Here is a 13358-nt window from a genome sequence, read left to right as displayed (position 1 = left end):
TTTAAATTTTACCTATTCTATTAGCCTAACCTTTGTTTGAAGTGATGTTGGAATTTTTTTTAACGCACGTTTTCTCCTTTTTTTAAATTGCAGCCTTTGTTTCTAAGCTAATGGTGAGACTTTGTTTTCATAATAATCTCAATATTTACCTAGGACATGCCTGTTTTAAAAGATGTTATTGGTTCTATTAAATTTGTTATCATTTCGAAATGAAATCATTTAAAATATCACATTCCCAAATAATTAATTACAACATTTCCTTAGATTTGTTGTTGTTGTTGTTTATAATTTATGATAATTTACACCACTCCCTCTAATCTATTTTACATTTCAATATTATAACATTACAACGAGGAGCATAATAACAAATCAAAATCGGTTTACAACTTATTGCCTTTAAGAAAATTGAGGTTGATTCATAACTTAAAAAAGTTTAGTACAAGCCAAGCTCTCACCTGTTGCTGGGAATTGGCGTAAGCGTTGTACATCTACATGTGGATGGATGGATGGATGGACGGCATACAATGTTTGTTTACTCACCTCAAAATTCTACTACGATGTGTGGCAGAGGTTTACTGAATGGTCATTGTTCGTTCGTTCGCTCGCTATTTGTCTGTCCGGCCCTTTAACAAGTTGCTAGTTGTTGTTTTAATAGCTATTGCAACTTGTGAGCCTCGCTGATGCTCATCGAACAATGATTCTTGCTGTATTTTTGCACATAGCCAGCTAGTCAGTCAGTCAATCGGTTGTTTTGAAGTAAAATTTGTGATGTGACTGACTGTGAATTGTCCAGCCGCTATAAAAGCTAAAAACTCTCCAGAGTTAGGCATTAGTAGCTGTTTAGTAGTTTTAGAGTTAATAGCTTTATTTCAGTGCCAACGGATTTTGCATCACAGTTACCAATCCAGTATTTTATAAAAAAATCAAAAGCCAACATGAAGTGTTTTGTAAGTGAAAATCCTAGTGAATCCTAAAAGGAAGCGAACCAATACTAAAGTGTCTGCGTGTCTTTTGTTTGTGTTTCCAGATCATTTGTGCTGTAATTGCCTGCTCTTTGGCTGTTTTTGTACGGGCTGATCAAACGGATCAGATTGCTGCCGCCTCGGAAAACTCTTCCCAAGATCAATTAACAGCCTCTGCCAGCAGTTTAAGTCCTTATTCGGAAAAACATCAAGGCAAACGTTATGTTGGTGGCTATAGCGGTGTTGGTGGTTATAGCGGTGTTGGTGGTTATAGCGGTGTCGGCGGTTATGGTGGTTATAGTGGCCTAGATTCAACTACCTTGGGTTATGGTGCCGGTTTGGGTGGTGTTGGTGCCGCCGGCCTTGGCGCCTATTCCGGAGCCCTGGGAACAGCTGGTTATGGTGGTTATTCTGGCTATGGTGGTTATGGAGGATATGGATCAAGAGTGGGTTTGGGTAAGTCTGACAATAGGAAAAGTTTTAACACTACTGGCGATTAGATGCACGAGAAGTCCTCCAAATGGCCTCCTAAAGGAGTCTTGTTTTGATACAAGTCCTCCCAATAAGATCTTCTGTGGATGGAAGTCACCCTAAATGAGTCTTCTACAGTCAGAAAATTTCCTAAAGGGGTCTTAAATGAATAAATAGTTCCTAAAGGAGTCTTCCATGGTTAAAATACTTCATAAGGGATCTGCTACGAGTAGGCGTCTCTAAAAGAAGTCTTGTAAAGATAGAACTCCTTCTAAAGGAGTCTTCTACGGAAAGAAGTACTCTTAACGAAGTCCTATTCTGCGGATAGAAGGCTTCCTAAAGTGGTCTACTATGGACAGAAGGCCTCCTGTAGGAGTATTCTATGGTGAGAAGAATCCTTAAAAAGTCTTCTATAGACAGAAGGCTTCCTAATGTGGTTTACTATGGACAGAATACCTCCTATAAGAGTATTCTATGGACGGAAGACCTCTTATAAGAGTGTTTTAACGATAGAAAACCTCTTAAAGTGGACTTAGAATACCCCATAAAGAGGTCATAAAGAGGTCTCTTATGGATAGAATAGTTCCTGGAGGAATCTTCTATGGATGGAAGTCCTCCTTAAGGGCACTTCTATGGATAAAAACCCTCCGAAAGAGGGTTTTTTGGAAAGACGACCACCTAAAGGGGTCTTATATGGACAGAATACCCCCAAAGTGTATTCTACGGATATAATACCTCCTAAAGAGGTCTTCTATGGATAGAAGTCCTCCATAAGAGGTCTTCTACGGATATAATACCTCCTAAATAAGTCTTATAGATAGAATATCTCCTAAAGAAGGATAGAAGTCCTCCTTAAGGTGTCTTCTATGGATAGAAGTTATCCTTAAGGGGCCTTCTATAGACATAATACCTTCTAAGGAGGCCTTCTACGGATATAATACCTCCTAAAGAGGTCTTCAATAGATAGAAATCCTCCTTAAGGGGCCTTCTATGAATACAATTCCTCCTAAAGAAGCCTTCTATGGATAGAACACCTGCTAAAGAGGTCTTCTACGGATAGAATACCTCCTGAAGAGGTCTTCTGTCGATAGAATACCTATTGAAGAGGTCTTCTACGGATAGAATACCTCCTGAAGAGGTTTTCTATCGATAGAAAACTTCCTGAAGAGGTCTTCTATCGATAGAAAACCTCCTAAAGAAGTCTGCTATGATTAAAAGTCCTAATTAAGGGGTCTTATATGGACATAATACCTCCTATAGAGGTATTCTATGGATATAATACCTCCTAGAAAGGTATTCTATGAATAGAATTCCTCCTTAAGGGGTTTTCTATGGATATAGTACCTCCTAAAGAGGTCTTCTATAGATAGAAATCCTCCTTAAGGGGTCTTCTATGAATACAATTCCTCCTAAAGAAGTCTTCTATGGATAGAACACCTGCTAAAGAGGTCTTCTACAGATAGAATACCTCCTGAAGAGGTCTTCTGTCGATAGACTACCTATTGAAGAGGTCTTCTATCGATAGAATACCTGCTGAAGAGGTCTTCTATCGATAGAACACCTGCTAAAGAGGTCTTCTATCGATAGAATACCTCATGAAGAGGTCGTCTATGGATAGAATACCTCCTAAAGAGTTCTTCTATGGATAGAATACTTCCCAAAGGGTTTTCTACGTATATAGTACCTCCTAAAGAGGTCTTCTATGAATACAATTCCTCCTAAAGGTGTCCTTTATGGATAGTACACCTACTAAGGAGGTCTTCTATGGATATGATACCTCTTAAATAGGTCTACTATTGATAGATCTTCCTAGGGGGGTTTTTTTGAGAATACGAACTCCTAAAGAAACCTCCTTTCATGAAATGCAACGAATTTGAGGTTATGTTTTCAGCCTAAATTTCATGTTCTTCGTCAAAAAATAACATTTACCCTAGAAATAGGAAATGTTACCACCAAATTTAGAACCATATTGTCTATTTTACTTCGATTTTACCTTCCCCCGGGCCAAATAAAACGCACCACTCACTAAACATAACCTCAATTTCCCTAAATTTCAAAACTTTTCCTTAAATTATTTTAAATTTGTAACCTTTTCTCCTTTTCTTCCAGAAGGCTATGGTGGTTATCCTGGCTATAATGGCCATTATCCCGGCGCTAACTATCCCTATAGCAGCACCTACTATAACAGCTATCGCGCTGGTGCCTATCCTTATGGACGTGGTTCTTATGGTTATAACAGCTATCCCTCCAGCTATTATTCCGGTGGTTATGGCAGCAGCATTGTTGGTGGTGGTTTGGGTGCCTTGGGTACTCCCGGTTATGTACCCCCTGTGGCTGCAGCTGGTGCTGCTGGTTACAATTATGGTCCCGGCATTACCGGTACTGTTTATTAAAGAACGATGCAAGTGCAGAGAGTCTAGCACTGAATGCAGTTCAAAATCAATTTAGAACAAATTCTAAAATAATTTTCTTTTTCTACGCAAAATAAATAAAAAAATGTTTGAATATTTAAAAAAAGTGGAAAGTCTTTAGATTTGTTTACCATAGATTCTATCCAAGTGGATATATGAAATTGCGAAATGATAAATTAACGTTTGAGGGAAAAATTACTGACCCTTAGAGGTGATTGTCTTAGCGATAGGTCGTGATTGGAATAGTTATTGTCCCCACCTTACCATCTTATAGCAGATAGTTGCTACACGAAGAAAATTATCTCTGTATCCTGTCTACCCAACTCTACATATCTGAATCGGTCTGACTCTTTATATCTGTTGTAGACACAAGGATTTCACTAACATTCCTAAGCAATTCTATAACTTCCGTCTGTTTATTTCAGATGTTGTAGTTCTGGCGCCCAACGTTTAAGATCAGATATAAAAAGTTGCAATAGATCTTGAGATTTAAGTCAGTCTAGAATTTCTTCATCAATCTAGACATTTTTATTTCTGAAGTTTAATTTAAACGTCATTGGCGCCCAATGTTTCTAATTCGATTGCGGATCATGCCTATTTCACAAGTCATTCTAAAATGGTCATTCATAGAAAAAAAAAACTCCCAAAAGAATCTTTTAAAAATAGAATACCACCTTAAAATTTATTCTGTGGGTATTAGATCTGCTACATAGTCTTTTACAGTAAGAAGACCACTTAAGGAGGTTTCTTTAGTTAAAACATCTCATAAATGGTTCTCTAAATTGGTCTCCTGTGGTTAGAATACCACCTTAAAACTTCTTCTGGAGATAGAAGATCTGCTAAAGAGTCTTCTACAGTAAGAAGACAACTTAAGATTTTCTAAATTGGTTTCCTATGGTTAGGAGATCTTAGAAATAGGACACTTATGTATAGAAAACTTGTTATAACGAACCTTCTATAGCAAGAAGCATCCCTAAATGGATCTTCTACAGATAAAAGCCCTCCTTAAGGGGTCATCTGTACAACAGGGCACACTCAACGAAACTTGACAGTGACTGGGAATCGTATATAGCGAGTTTCAACAAATACAAGAGTGAAATCAAGCGCGCCAAAAAGAAGTCTTGGGTTTGTTTCTGTGAGTCTGTAGAAGGGGTAAACGTAGCCGCCAGATTCCGTAAGATACTCTCGAAGGACCCCAAATCCATTGGTAGCGTCAAAAAACCGGACGGCACGTGGACAGACTCAGGTCTTGAGACTCTAAACCTTCTAGCTGAGACCCACTTACCTGACTGTACGGACGCCAGTAACCTTCACATGGAATGTGACAACTTCCAAGAGTCAGTGGGCGAGAGCCTAATCGATAAGGTTGTAAGCAGAAACAAAATAAAGTGGGCAGTAAGTACATTCAAACCCTATAAGTCACCTGGTCCAGATGGAGTAATTCCTGCGATGCTTCATTTTGCCGCACCGCAGATATACCAAATTCTGGAGGAGATCTTTAGGGCCTGCTTGTTTCTTGCCTGCGTACCAGATCTGTGGAAAGAGGTAAAGGTAACTTACATCCCCAAAGCGGGGAAAGCCAGTCACTCTGCACCGAAAGACTACAGACCTATTAGCCTATCCTCCTTTCTCCTCAAGACACTCGAACGACTGATCGATCTGGAGATTAGGAGCTTTGTAGACACTGCCTCGCTGAGCAACTCGCAGCATGCCTACATGAAAGGTAAATCTGTCGAAACTGCTCTTCATGAGGTCGTGGGTTTCATTGAGAGAAATATGGAGAATTCAAACTTTACCTTGGCGGCTTTCCTGGATATAGAAGGAGCCTCTAAACAACATCCCATACGGGACAAGGGAGACTTCTCTCATATCAATGAGTGCACCCCGATTCATATTTAGCTCAATGATATGGGACCTACTGTTTATCGCAGAGTCCGAACGGCGTGTCTTAAGACACCACTTGTGGAGAAGTTTTTCAAGGCTGAAATACTCAGGAAATGTCGCCAACATTACTGAGGGGTATTTTGCCACCGTTGAAAAATGTTTGATGTTGCTTGGCCGAGGAATCAAACCCCCGACCTTCTGCGTGCAAGGCGGGCGTGCATACCATTGCACCACGGTGGCACCCATAGAAGGAGCCTCTAACAACGTAAAACTTGAATCCATTCATCTCTCGCTTAGAGCGCTCAACACCCCGGAAACCCTGATCTGCTAGATAAAGAGAATGCTGGAGAGCAGGATCATTAATTCCAGCATTGGGGAGTTAACAACAAGGAAGACAGTAACTAGAGGTACTCCCCAGGTTTTACTAATAACTGGCAAATTCTTGTCCACAATTTCGGAGCTTATGCAAGGAGCCTTATCAAAGCTGTCCCGTTGGGCCACCACAAATGGCCTTGGTGTAAATCCAACGAAAACAGAACTGGTATTGTTCACCAGAAAGCGTAAGCTCGGCGACTTCATGCCACCAACATTGGATGGAGTGCAGTTACATCTCTCTCTGTACCTAGGTACAATCTTGGATTCTTAATTGAGATGGAAAAGGAACGTCGAGGAACGGACGAAGAGAGTTATGATTGCACTCTATTCATGTAAGAATTCGATTGGGAAAAGTTGGGGATTAAATCCAGCTATTATACACTAGTTGTATAATACTGTTGTGAGACCCATCTTATCCTATGGATGTCTTGTCTGGTGGCATGCGCTTCAACATAAATCGAACTCTGGCAACATAGACAAGGTGCAAAGGGCAGCATCGATCCTCATAACTGGAGCTTTTAGAAGTACACCACAAGCAGGTCTGAATGCAATGCTAAACCTCTTGCCCACGAGACTTAGCATCAAAGGTCAAGCAGCACGTAGTGCCCTAAGGCTACATGAATTGAATCGTTGGCGTGACAGCACCTATGGTCATGCATGCATTCTTCGGGAGCTAGTGCCAAACCTTAGCTTAAATCTGCAGGGGAAATTCAGCGACTACTTATCACCAATCCATAGATTTGAAGATTTTGAGGTCGTTATCCCTAGTAGAGATGACTGGATCCATAGTAACCCTCCTCTGGCCGGTCTGGCTTTCTATACAGACGGTTCCAAGATGGAAGAAGGCACCGGAGCTGGCGTCTACTGCGAAAAGCTTTGCCTCGAATACTCCTATAGGTCGAACAGCGACTGTAGTGTTTTCCAAGCAGAAATCTTCGCGATCAAAATGGCCGCAGAGTTGATATAATGTCTGGATGCTGAAATCTTTGAACCGGTGACTATCTTCGTTGATAGTCAGCCAGCTCTTAAAGCCATCAAATCCCCCAATATCAAGTCTGAGGCCGTTCTTGAGTGTAGAACTACTTTGGCGAACCTCACTAACGCTGTCCGACTCTGCTGGGTACCGGGACACTGTGACATTGTGGGAAACGAGAAGGCAGATGAACTGACAAGACATGGATCTCAATCAACAAGTCAAGCTATCACTGATTCTATCAAATATTGACTACACATCCCCAACCCTAACCTAACCTAAGGGGTCATCTATGGATATGATACATTTAAAGGAATCGTTTATGGGTATATATGTATTTGGCTAAACAGTTACTCTTCTTCTACGAGAGGATAAAGAAGAGGCATTTTCTATTTTAGATTCTCTATTCTACTTCTAAAGCCTTCTCAGCTACTGGAAGACTTCTTAAAGGGGTTAAAATTTCGGGCACAAAAACTGACATTAGCTACGCTCTGACATGGCACCCAACGTTTCAAAGCTCTCGTAAGCGTCGTATTAGCTATGTCCTCTAAAAGTTTGGTTGGATTAAAGCAAGTGAAGAAGTGGGCAACAGTTAGTGAACTTATTTGCCCCAGAGCAGAATTTGTTCCGCCTTGAAATCCATACCATCTGAAGCTTTCCTCCTAGTTTTTCTGGACAAATCGTGGCGATCAGGGATGCAGTAAAAGAATATTTTGTTACAAGTCAGACTGTGAGCTGAGACCTAAGCAATTCCTCAGGTGACCACGAATACTATAAACATTAAAAACATGTAGCTGACTGCAAAATAATTTCATCCGGTGTCAACATCGACGGCGTAAAGGCCTCGACACATAAGAAGCATGACATTCTTGCTTAAGTCATATCTGGTAAATGACTAAAGACCAAGTTCGACCTAATTCAAATGTGATTCTGAACTTGGGTTTAAGTCTTTTATCAGATGTGACTTCAGCAAGAATGCAGTGCTTCTTATGTGTCGAGGCATTAAGTGCTAAAATTTACAGCCAAAATAACAAATTCCTTCTGAAAGTGCAATCTAAAGTTATCTCCTGCAAAGTCTACAGTGTCCTAATCCATTTCCTGGACGAGAGACGTCAACACATAGTATGATATTTTCTTCGATTATAGGCGTATCTCCACTATTCATAATCGAAAGATTCATGAGGTAGACTTCGATCATCTTCTACACTTCTTTTCGCACGCTACCCACATCAACCAGACGTGAAATCCAGAAACAAAGTACTAAAAGAATTAGCTGACACCTTCTCTGGCAAAGATAAGGAGACATTAATAGCGACATATAAGGCCATTTTGGTCGCTCTCTCTTTAATTATGCGGCCTTGGGTTGGACTTCCTTCCTTAGCGATATAAAATGGAGAACCCTGCAAATATGGGTATTAATATCATTCTCAACAGCTACAGAGCAGGTGCCCCTCCTGCTATCAAAGTCCTCACGACACCTAATATCTATTCAATTGCTAAAGAGGACTTATGCAGGAGTTCTTTATGAAAAGAAAACCTCCTAACGGGGCTTCAATGCATAAAAGACCTTCTAAACGGTTCTTCTATGGATGGAAGACCTCTTAAAGTGGTCTTCTGTGGATAGAAGTTCCCCTAAAAGGGTATTTTATAGATAGAAAACCTCCTAATTTTTGGAAATAAGACCTCCAATCGGGATCTTATATGAATAGAACACCTCCCAAAAGGAATTCTATGGCTAGAAGTCTCCCTAAAAAGCCTGCTTCAGATAGAAGGCCTCCTAGAGGCGTTCCTTTTGAAAATAAGACCGCCCTAAGAGATTTTAACGGATACACGACTTCTTTCAAGAAATGTAATAAATTTGTAGTTATGTTTTCAGTCTAAATTTTCATTTTCTCCGTCATAAATATATCATTTACCCCAGAAATATGAAATTTTACCACAAAATTAAGAACCGTACTGTCCCATTTACTTCGATTTCATATTTCATTTGGGTCGAACCAAACATACCACTAAACACAACTTCAATTTTCCTCAATTTCGAAACTAGTTCCTCAAATATTTCAAATTTGTATCCCTTCCTACAACCTACAGAACAGAACCTATCAAAGTCATCACGACACCCAACATCTATTCAAGTGCTCGCGCACACCCACGATTCTAACTTCTGCCGATTTGCTGCTCAATCTGGTCTATCTCCAGTTCTAGAAATGTGGCTGCTTCAATGGGCTCTAACCACAAAGCTACTGGAGTTAGTTGAGTAGGTAGGGCAGGGCTGTTGAAAAAAGCAGTGTGTTGTGCAGATGTATTGAACGGTATCATCGATCCTTGCCCTATAGGAATTTAGACGGCTGCACCATCCCGAGTATAATTGAGCCAAAACTAATCTGCCACCCTATTCAGTAACTTTTTAACAACTTTACTCATTGTTTATTTTACAACAATTTCATTTGTTTGTTTTGTAGTTGTTACAAAAACAAAAGAAATTTTAACAACTTTTCTATCGATAAAAGTTACAGAATAGGCCTACTGGTTTGTTATGAAAGCTGATGCTCCTCAACTGCGATAGATGGAGGATAGTCTCCGAGCACCGCATTCACACGATTGTAGTTTGCCTTATAGGCTTGTTGATCTGTTACACTGGACCTCTCTCTCCAGAACAGGAAGATTTCTGGGTGCAGGGTAACAACCGAGCAAGTACTCCAACGAAAGCATGCCATTGTGTTGCTGTACTGGAAGAATCTTCGACTCCTCGTGCATATGGTCCACTGATTACATGAGGAGGCATCTTGTTGCAGTTCTCAAGGCGCTGTTCTGACAGGTTGGAACATTTTCCAATCGCGTTGCACTTATTTTCGCGGACCACGCGGTTCCGCATATACCGTTATATGTGGTCAACACGGTTTCTTTATCTGCACCCCAAATGCTGTCGGCTAGGAACTTGAGGACCTTCACCATGCTGTCGAGTGTGAATCCTAGAATCTTTTGGTAATTGATGGTCGCAATCCAGCTACCATAGGCCATGATATTCAACTCAGTGCTCAACTCTGCAGTCCATGTGGTGAACAGAGTGGTCGTAGATTTAGTGGCGGATATCTCCATATTCTTTGCGTGGAAAAACGTGGTAAGATAAATCAAATAGGAGTTTAGCCTTTCACAAACGATATCTGGGAAAGTACCTGACGTACCAAGATTTTACAATCACCTGCATACGTTACGATCTCAAAGCCGTCGCAAGGAGGCGGAATACAGGAGAGGTAGAGATTAAACAGTTCCGGAGATATCCCACATTAGGGAACTCCCTGTTTCACTCTACTGAGTCCACGTACGACTTGCATCCACACATATATGTAATTGATTATCCAATGTCTCAAACATAGTAGTAGTCTGCTCGATGTCTTCAAACCGCGTAGAGTGCATGACAGTGTCAAATGCTTTTGACAAGTCAAGCACCACCATCGCTGTTCTATCATTTGGCTTGCTCTGGTCGAGTCCTCAACAACTACATATGTGTGGAGATTACGTGCAGCGCTGTTGCGATGTGCTGCTTACGTAATTCATGCTGATGATCGGCAACTGGATAGCCATTTTTGTCGCTGGGGAGGATTAAAATCTCAATGGGCTTTGGTATGGGCGACAAAAGCGAAACAGGTCTGGTTCACCTTTTCTGGCATCCTTGCCTGGCTTCAGTAGCGGCACCAGCTTGTCATTTTCCACACTTCGGGAACGATGTGGGTGCCTAGCGACAGGTTGAGAACTATAGTGAGATACTCGGCTATCGGCTCATCCAGCTGTTTCAGCATTACCATGGAGATTCCATCAAGGCCCAACACTTCGGATGATATAGCGTTCCTGATAACATTCCCAACATCATCCATTGTAAATTGTGGTGGTCCCTCCTCGGCGGGAAGAGATCAAATGCGAAGTAATATTCTTATCTTCGCCCTGTCACTCCCGGGGGTACTCTTCAAACTGTCGTTTAAAATAACTTGTCTACCTCTTCGGATCTGACAGCGTAACGTCGCCAAACGTAACAGCGGTCATATTTTCCTTCTTTCCAAGTTTTTGATAGTGACTTAACCATTGCCCACCACAATTCACTTATTCCGGTTCCAATGTTGCAACTCTTCAGATCACTTAGCCATTTGTTCAGCTCATGCTCACCGACCAACCTGTTAACTTACAGTATCATCTCATTTGCTAATCCCGTCGCCTCTGCTTTTTGGTCTCACTTTGGACATTCGACCGGCAGGTATGTATATGATGCGCGTCTGTACGGAACGTGCTTTCTGCTACCCGAACAACGGAAGGGTTGGGCAGATCTCCGAAGCGGTGATTAGTGAACTCTCTGATAGTACGGCGTTTAGAGGCGCTTAAATTGGGCGGTCTGCAGATGGAGACAACTATGGGTAGATAGTCTGATCCAAAAGAAACGACGGTTTGCCGGGTGACGTCATTTGTCAGACCAGGTGGCACGATGGTTATCTCTGGCGAACTGTGACACTTTCCACTAAATCTAGTAGGGCGTCCTCTTTGGCCGTGCAAAACATAGAGCTATATATCTGCTCAGCAAGCATCGTACCCCACATTTCTTTTCCGAATATCTAGCATTAAAATCCGCAATTGGTTATGGTATTTCAAAAGCGAGCTAATGTTGGGCCTAAACCTGGAGTACAACTATTTATCGGTGGTATGTATACTTATGCAACTCTAACTCGGCAGTTTCACACCTGACTGCTACCCCCATACATTCCATGTACGGATCATTAGAGCCAGGCTCAAGAGAGATGGATCTGTATTGAACAGACTGGTGCAATAGGAAAGTTATTCTCCCGCCTCCACTTCTGGTGCTATCCTTCTTTCTCAGTACGTTGTAATCATGTGTAACCGGTATCTTAGAACTCGCAGCAGTGGGATTATTCTATTCGGCATGGTTACCTTTGACAATTTTTCTCCAAACTCCCCACTAGAACCCAGTGACTGGATGTATCTGGGAAACTGTAATTAGACTTACGAAATCCACTGAATTTCAAATGCCAATTCCGTTGCATTTAGGTTAAATTAGTCCTGGTTATAAATCCACTGCGTTTTATTTGAAATATAATCTATGGAATTGAAATTTGAAATCCAGTTGAATTCGTATGTAAGTCTAGCACTCCTCTCACATGTTGTGTGGGTGTCATATTTTGCAGTAAAGTAGACTCTTCTTATAGAGGGTGGATGTCCACATTTGTCCAGGCTCCTTTGGTCAATAAGTAGGTACGGTGACCTGTTCAATACGTACAACCCAGGGACATACACAGGAAGTCATATACAATTTGAGCGTTTTGCTTCCAAAAAGTATTTTATGTTGTCTAATGTAATATGGAATAATCAACTATTTAAAGTTTGTAGATGTGCGCTAGGGTTATGACTTTTTTACCACCTTGTATCCCTATATCATATTTTGATGAGTTTTTGCCTAAGACTAGATAAAACCTCAATTGTAAGAGGATTCGATAAAAAAAGGTCACGCACAAAGTGATTTGAAAATTTGTCTATATGACTTTCTTGAAAATCTGAAAATAAGCTTTGGAACCACACGACATAACCAAAATGACATGACTAGACATCGGATTTTTGCATATTTTTAAAAATTATATATAAAATAAATGAGAGAAGTCTCCCTTGTCCCATCTGGAATGTTTGTGGAACAATTATATATATATATATATATATATATATATATATATATATATATTATATAAATAATTCGATAAAAAAGGTCACGTACAAATTGATTTGCTATATGACTTTCTTGAAAACATGAAAATAAACTTTAGAACCACACGACATAATCCGTTTATTAAACAATAGAAGCTGGAGTTTTGTGCGTAATATTGATTATTTTCAATATGACAGCGAATAAATTCCATTAGAACGATATAATCTATCTATATATATATAAAATTCTCCTGTCACGGTGTTCGGCTTTGAACTCCTCTGAAACGGCTGGACCCAATTTGATGAAATTTTGTATATGGAAGTTGTAGGTCTGAGAATAGGTTTTTAACTACTTTTTATAATGGTCAGTGGAGTGACCAGAGTACCTCCCACACAATTTTTTTTAATAAAACGTGAAATCGAAGATATTTTTCAACCTATTGTTTAAAAATTGTTTGCAATGCTATTGTAATTATTGCCCTGACCCTGAATGGTCATCGCGGAAGTGAAATATCGCGGTCCACAATTTTTTTTTTCAAAAATGTATAATTGCAGATAATATCCTTAATGTTAGTACGCGTG

At 40.4% G+C, this 13358-nt stretch overlaps 1 protein-coding gene across 2 annotated transcripts; it reads left to right on the top strand.

Moving 5' to 3' along the window:
• Positions 1-804: 804 nt before the first annotated feature.
• LOC141396944 (uncharacterized) lies at positions 805-3950 on the top strand. 2 transcript variants are annotated; one of them, XM_073972681.1, is made up of 3 exons: positions 805-947; positions 1028-1418; positions 3546-3950. In XM_073972681.1, exons 1-3 carry the CDS (start codon positions 936-938, stop codon positions 3824-3826), a joined length of 684 nt encoding a protein of 227 aa, XP_073828782.1. In that variant the 5' UTR covers positions 805-935; the 3' UTR covers positions 3827-3950. The 2 variants fall into 2 exon arrangements, with proteins under 2 accessions (XP_073828782.1, XP_073828781.1); XM_073972680.1 differs by having other exon boundaries at positions 3543-3950.
• The last annotated feature ends 9408 nt before the right edge of the window (positions 3951-13358 follow it).

The sequence above is a fragment of the Musca autumnalis genome, unplaced genomic scaffold (assembly GCF_047663935.1).
Source record: "Musca autumnalis isolate F117 unplaced genomic scaffold, ASM4766393v1 scaffold_3, whole genome shotgun sequence".
Classification (NCBI taxonomy): Eukaryota; Metazoa; Arthropoda; class Insecta; order Diptera; family Muscidae; genus Musca; species Musca autumnalis.
This window is presented reverse-complemented; position numbering and strand designations above follow the sequence as displayed.

Excerpts from the sequence above, each read along its gene's own strand:
- LOC141396944 (XM_073972680.1), top strand. Across the intron at positions 1,419-3,542 it reads TGGATCAAGAGTGGGTTTGG|AAGGCTATGGTGGTTATCCT; the intron begins GTAAGTCTGACA and ends CTTTTCTTCCAG.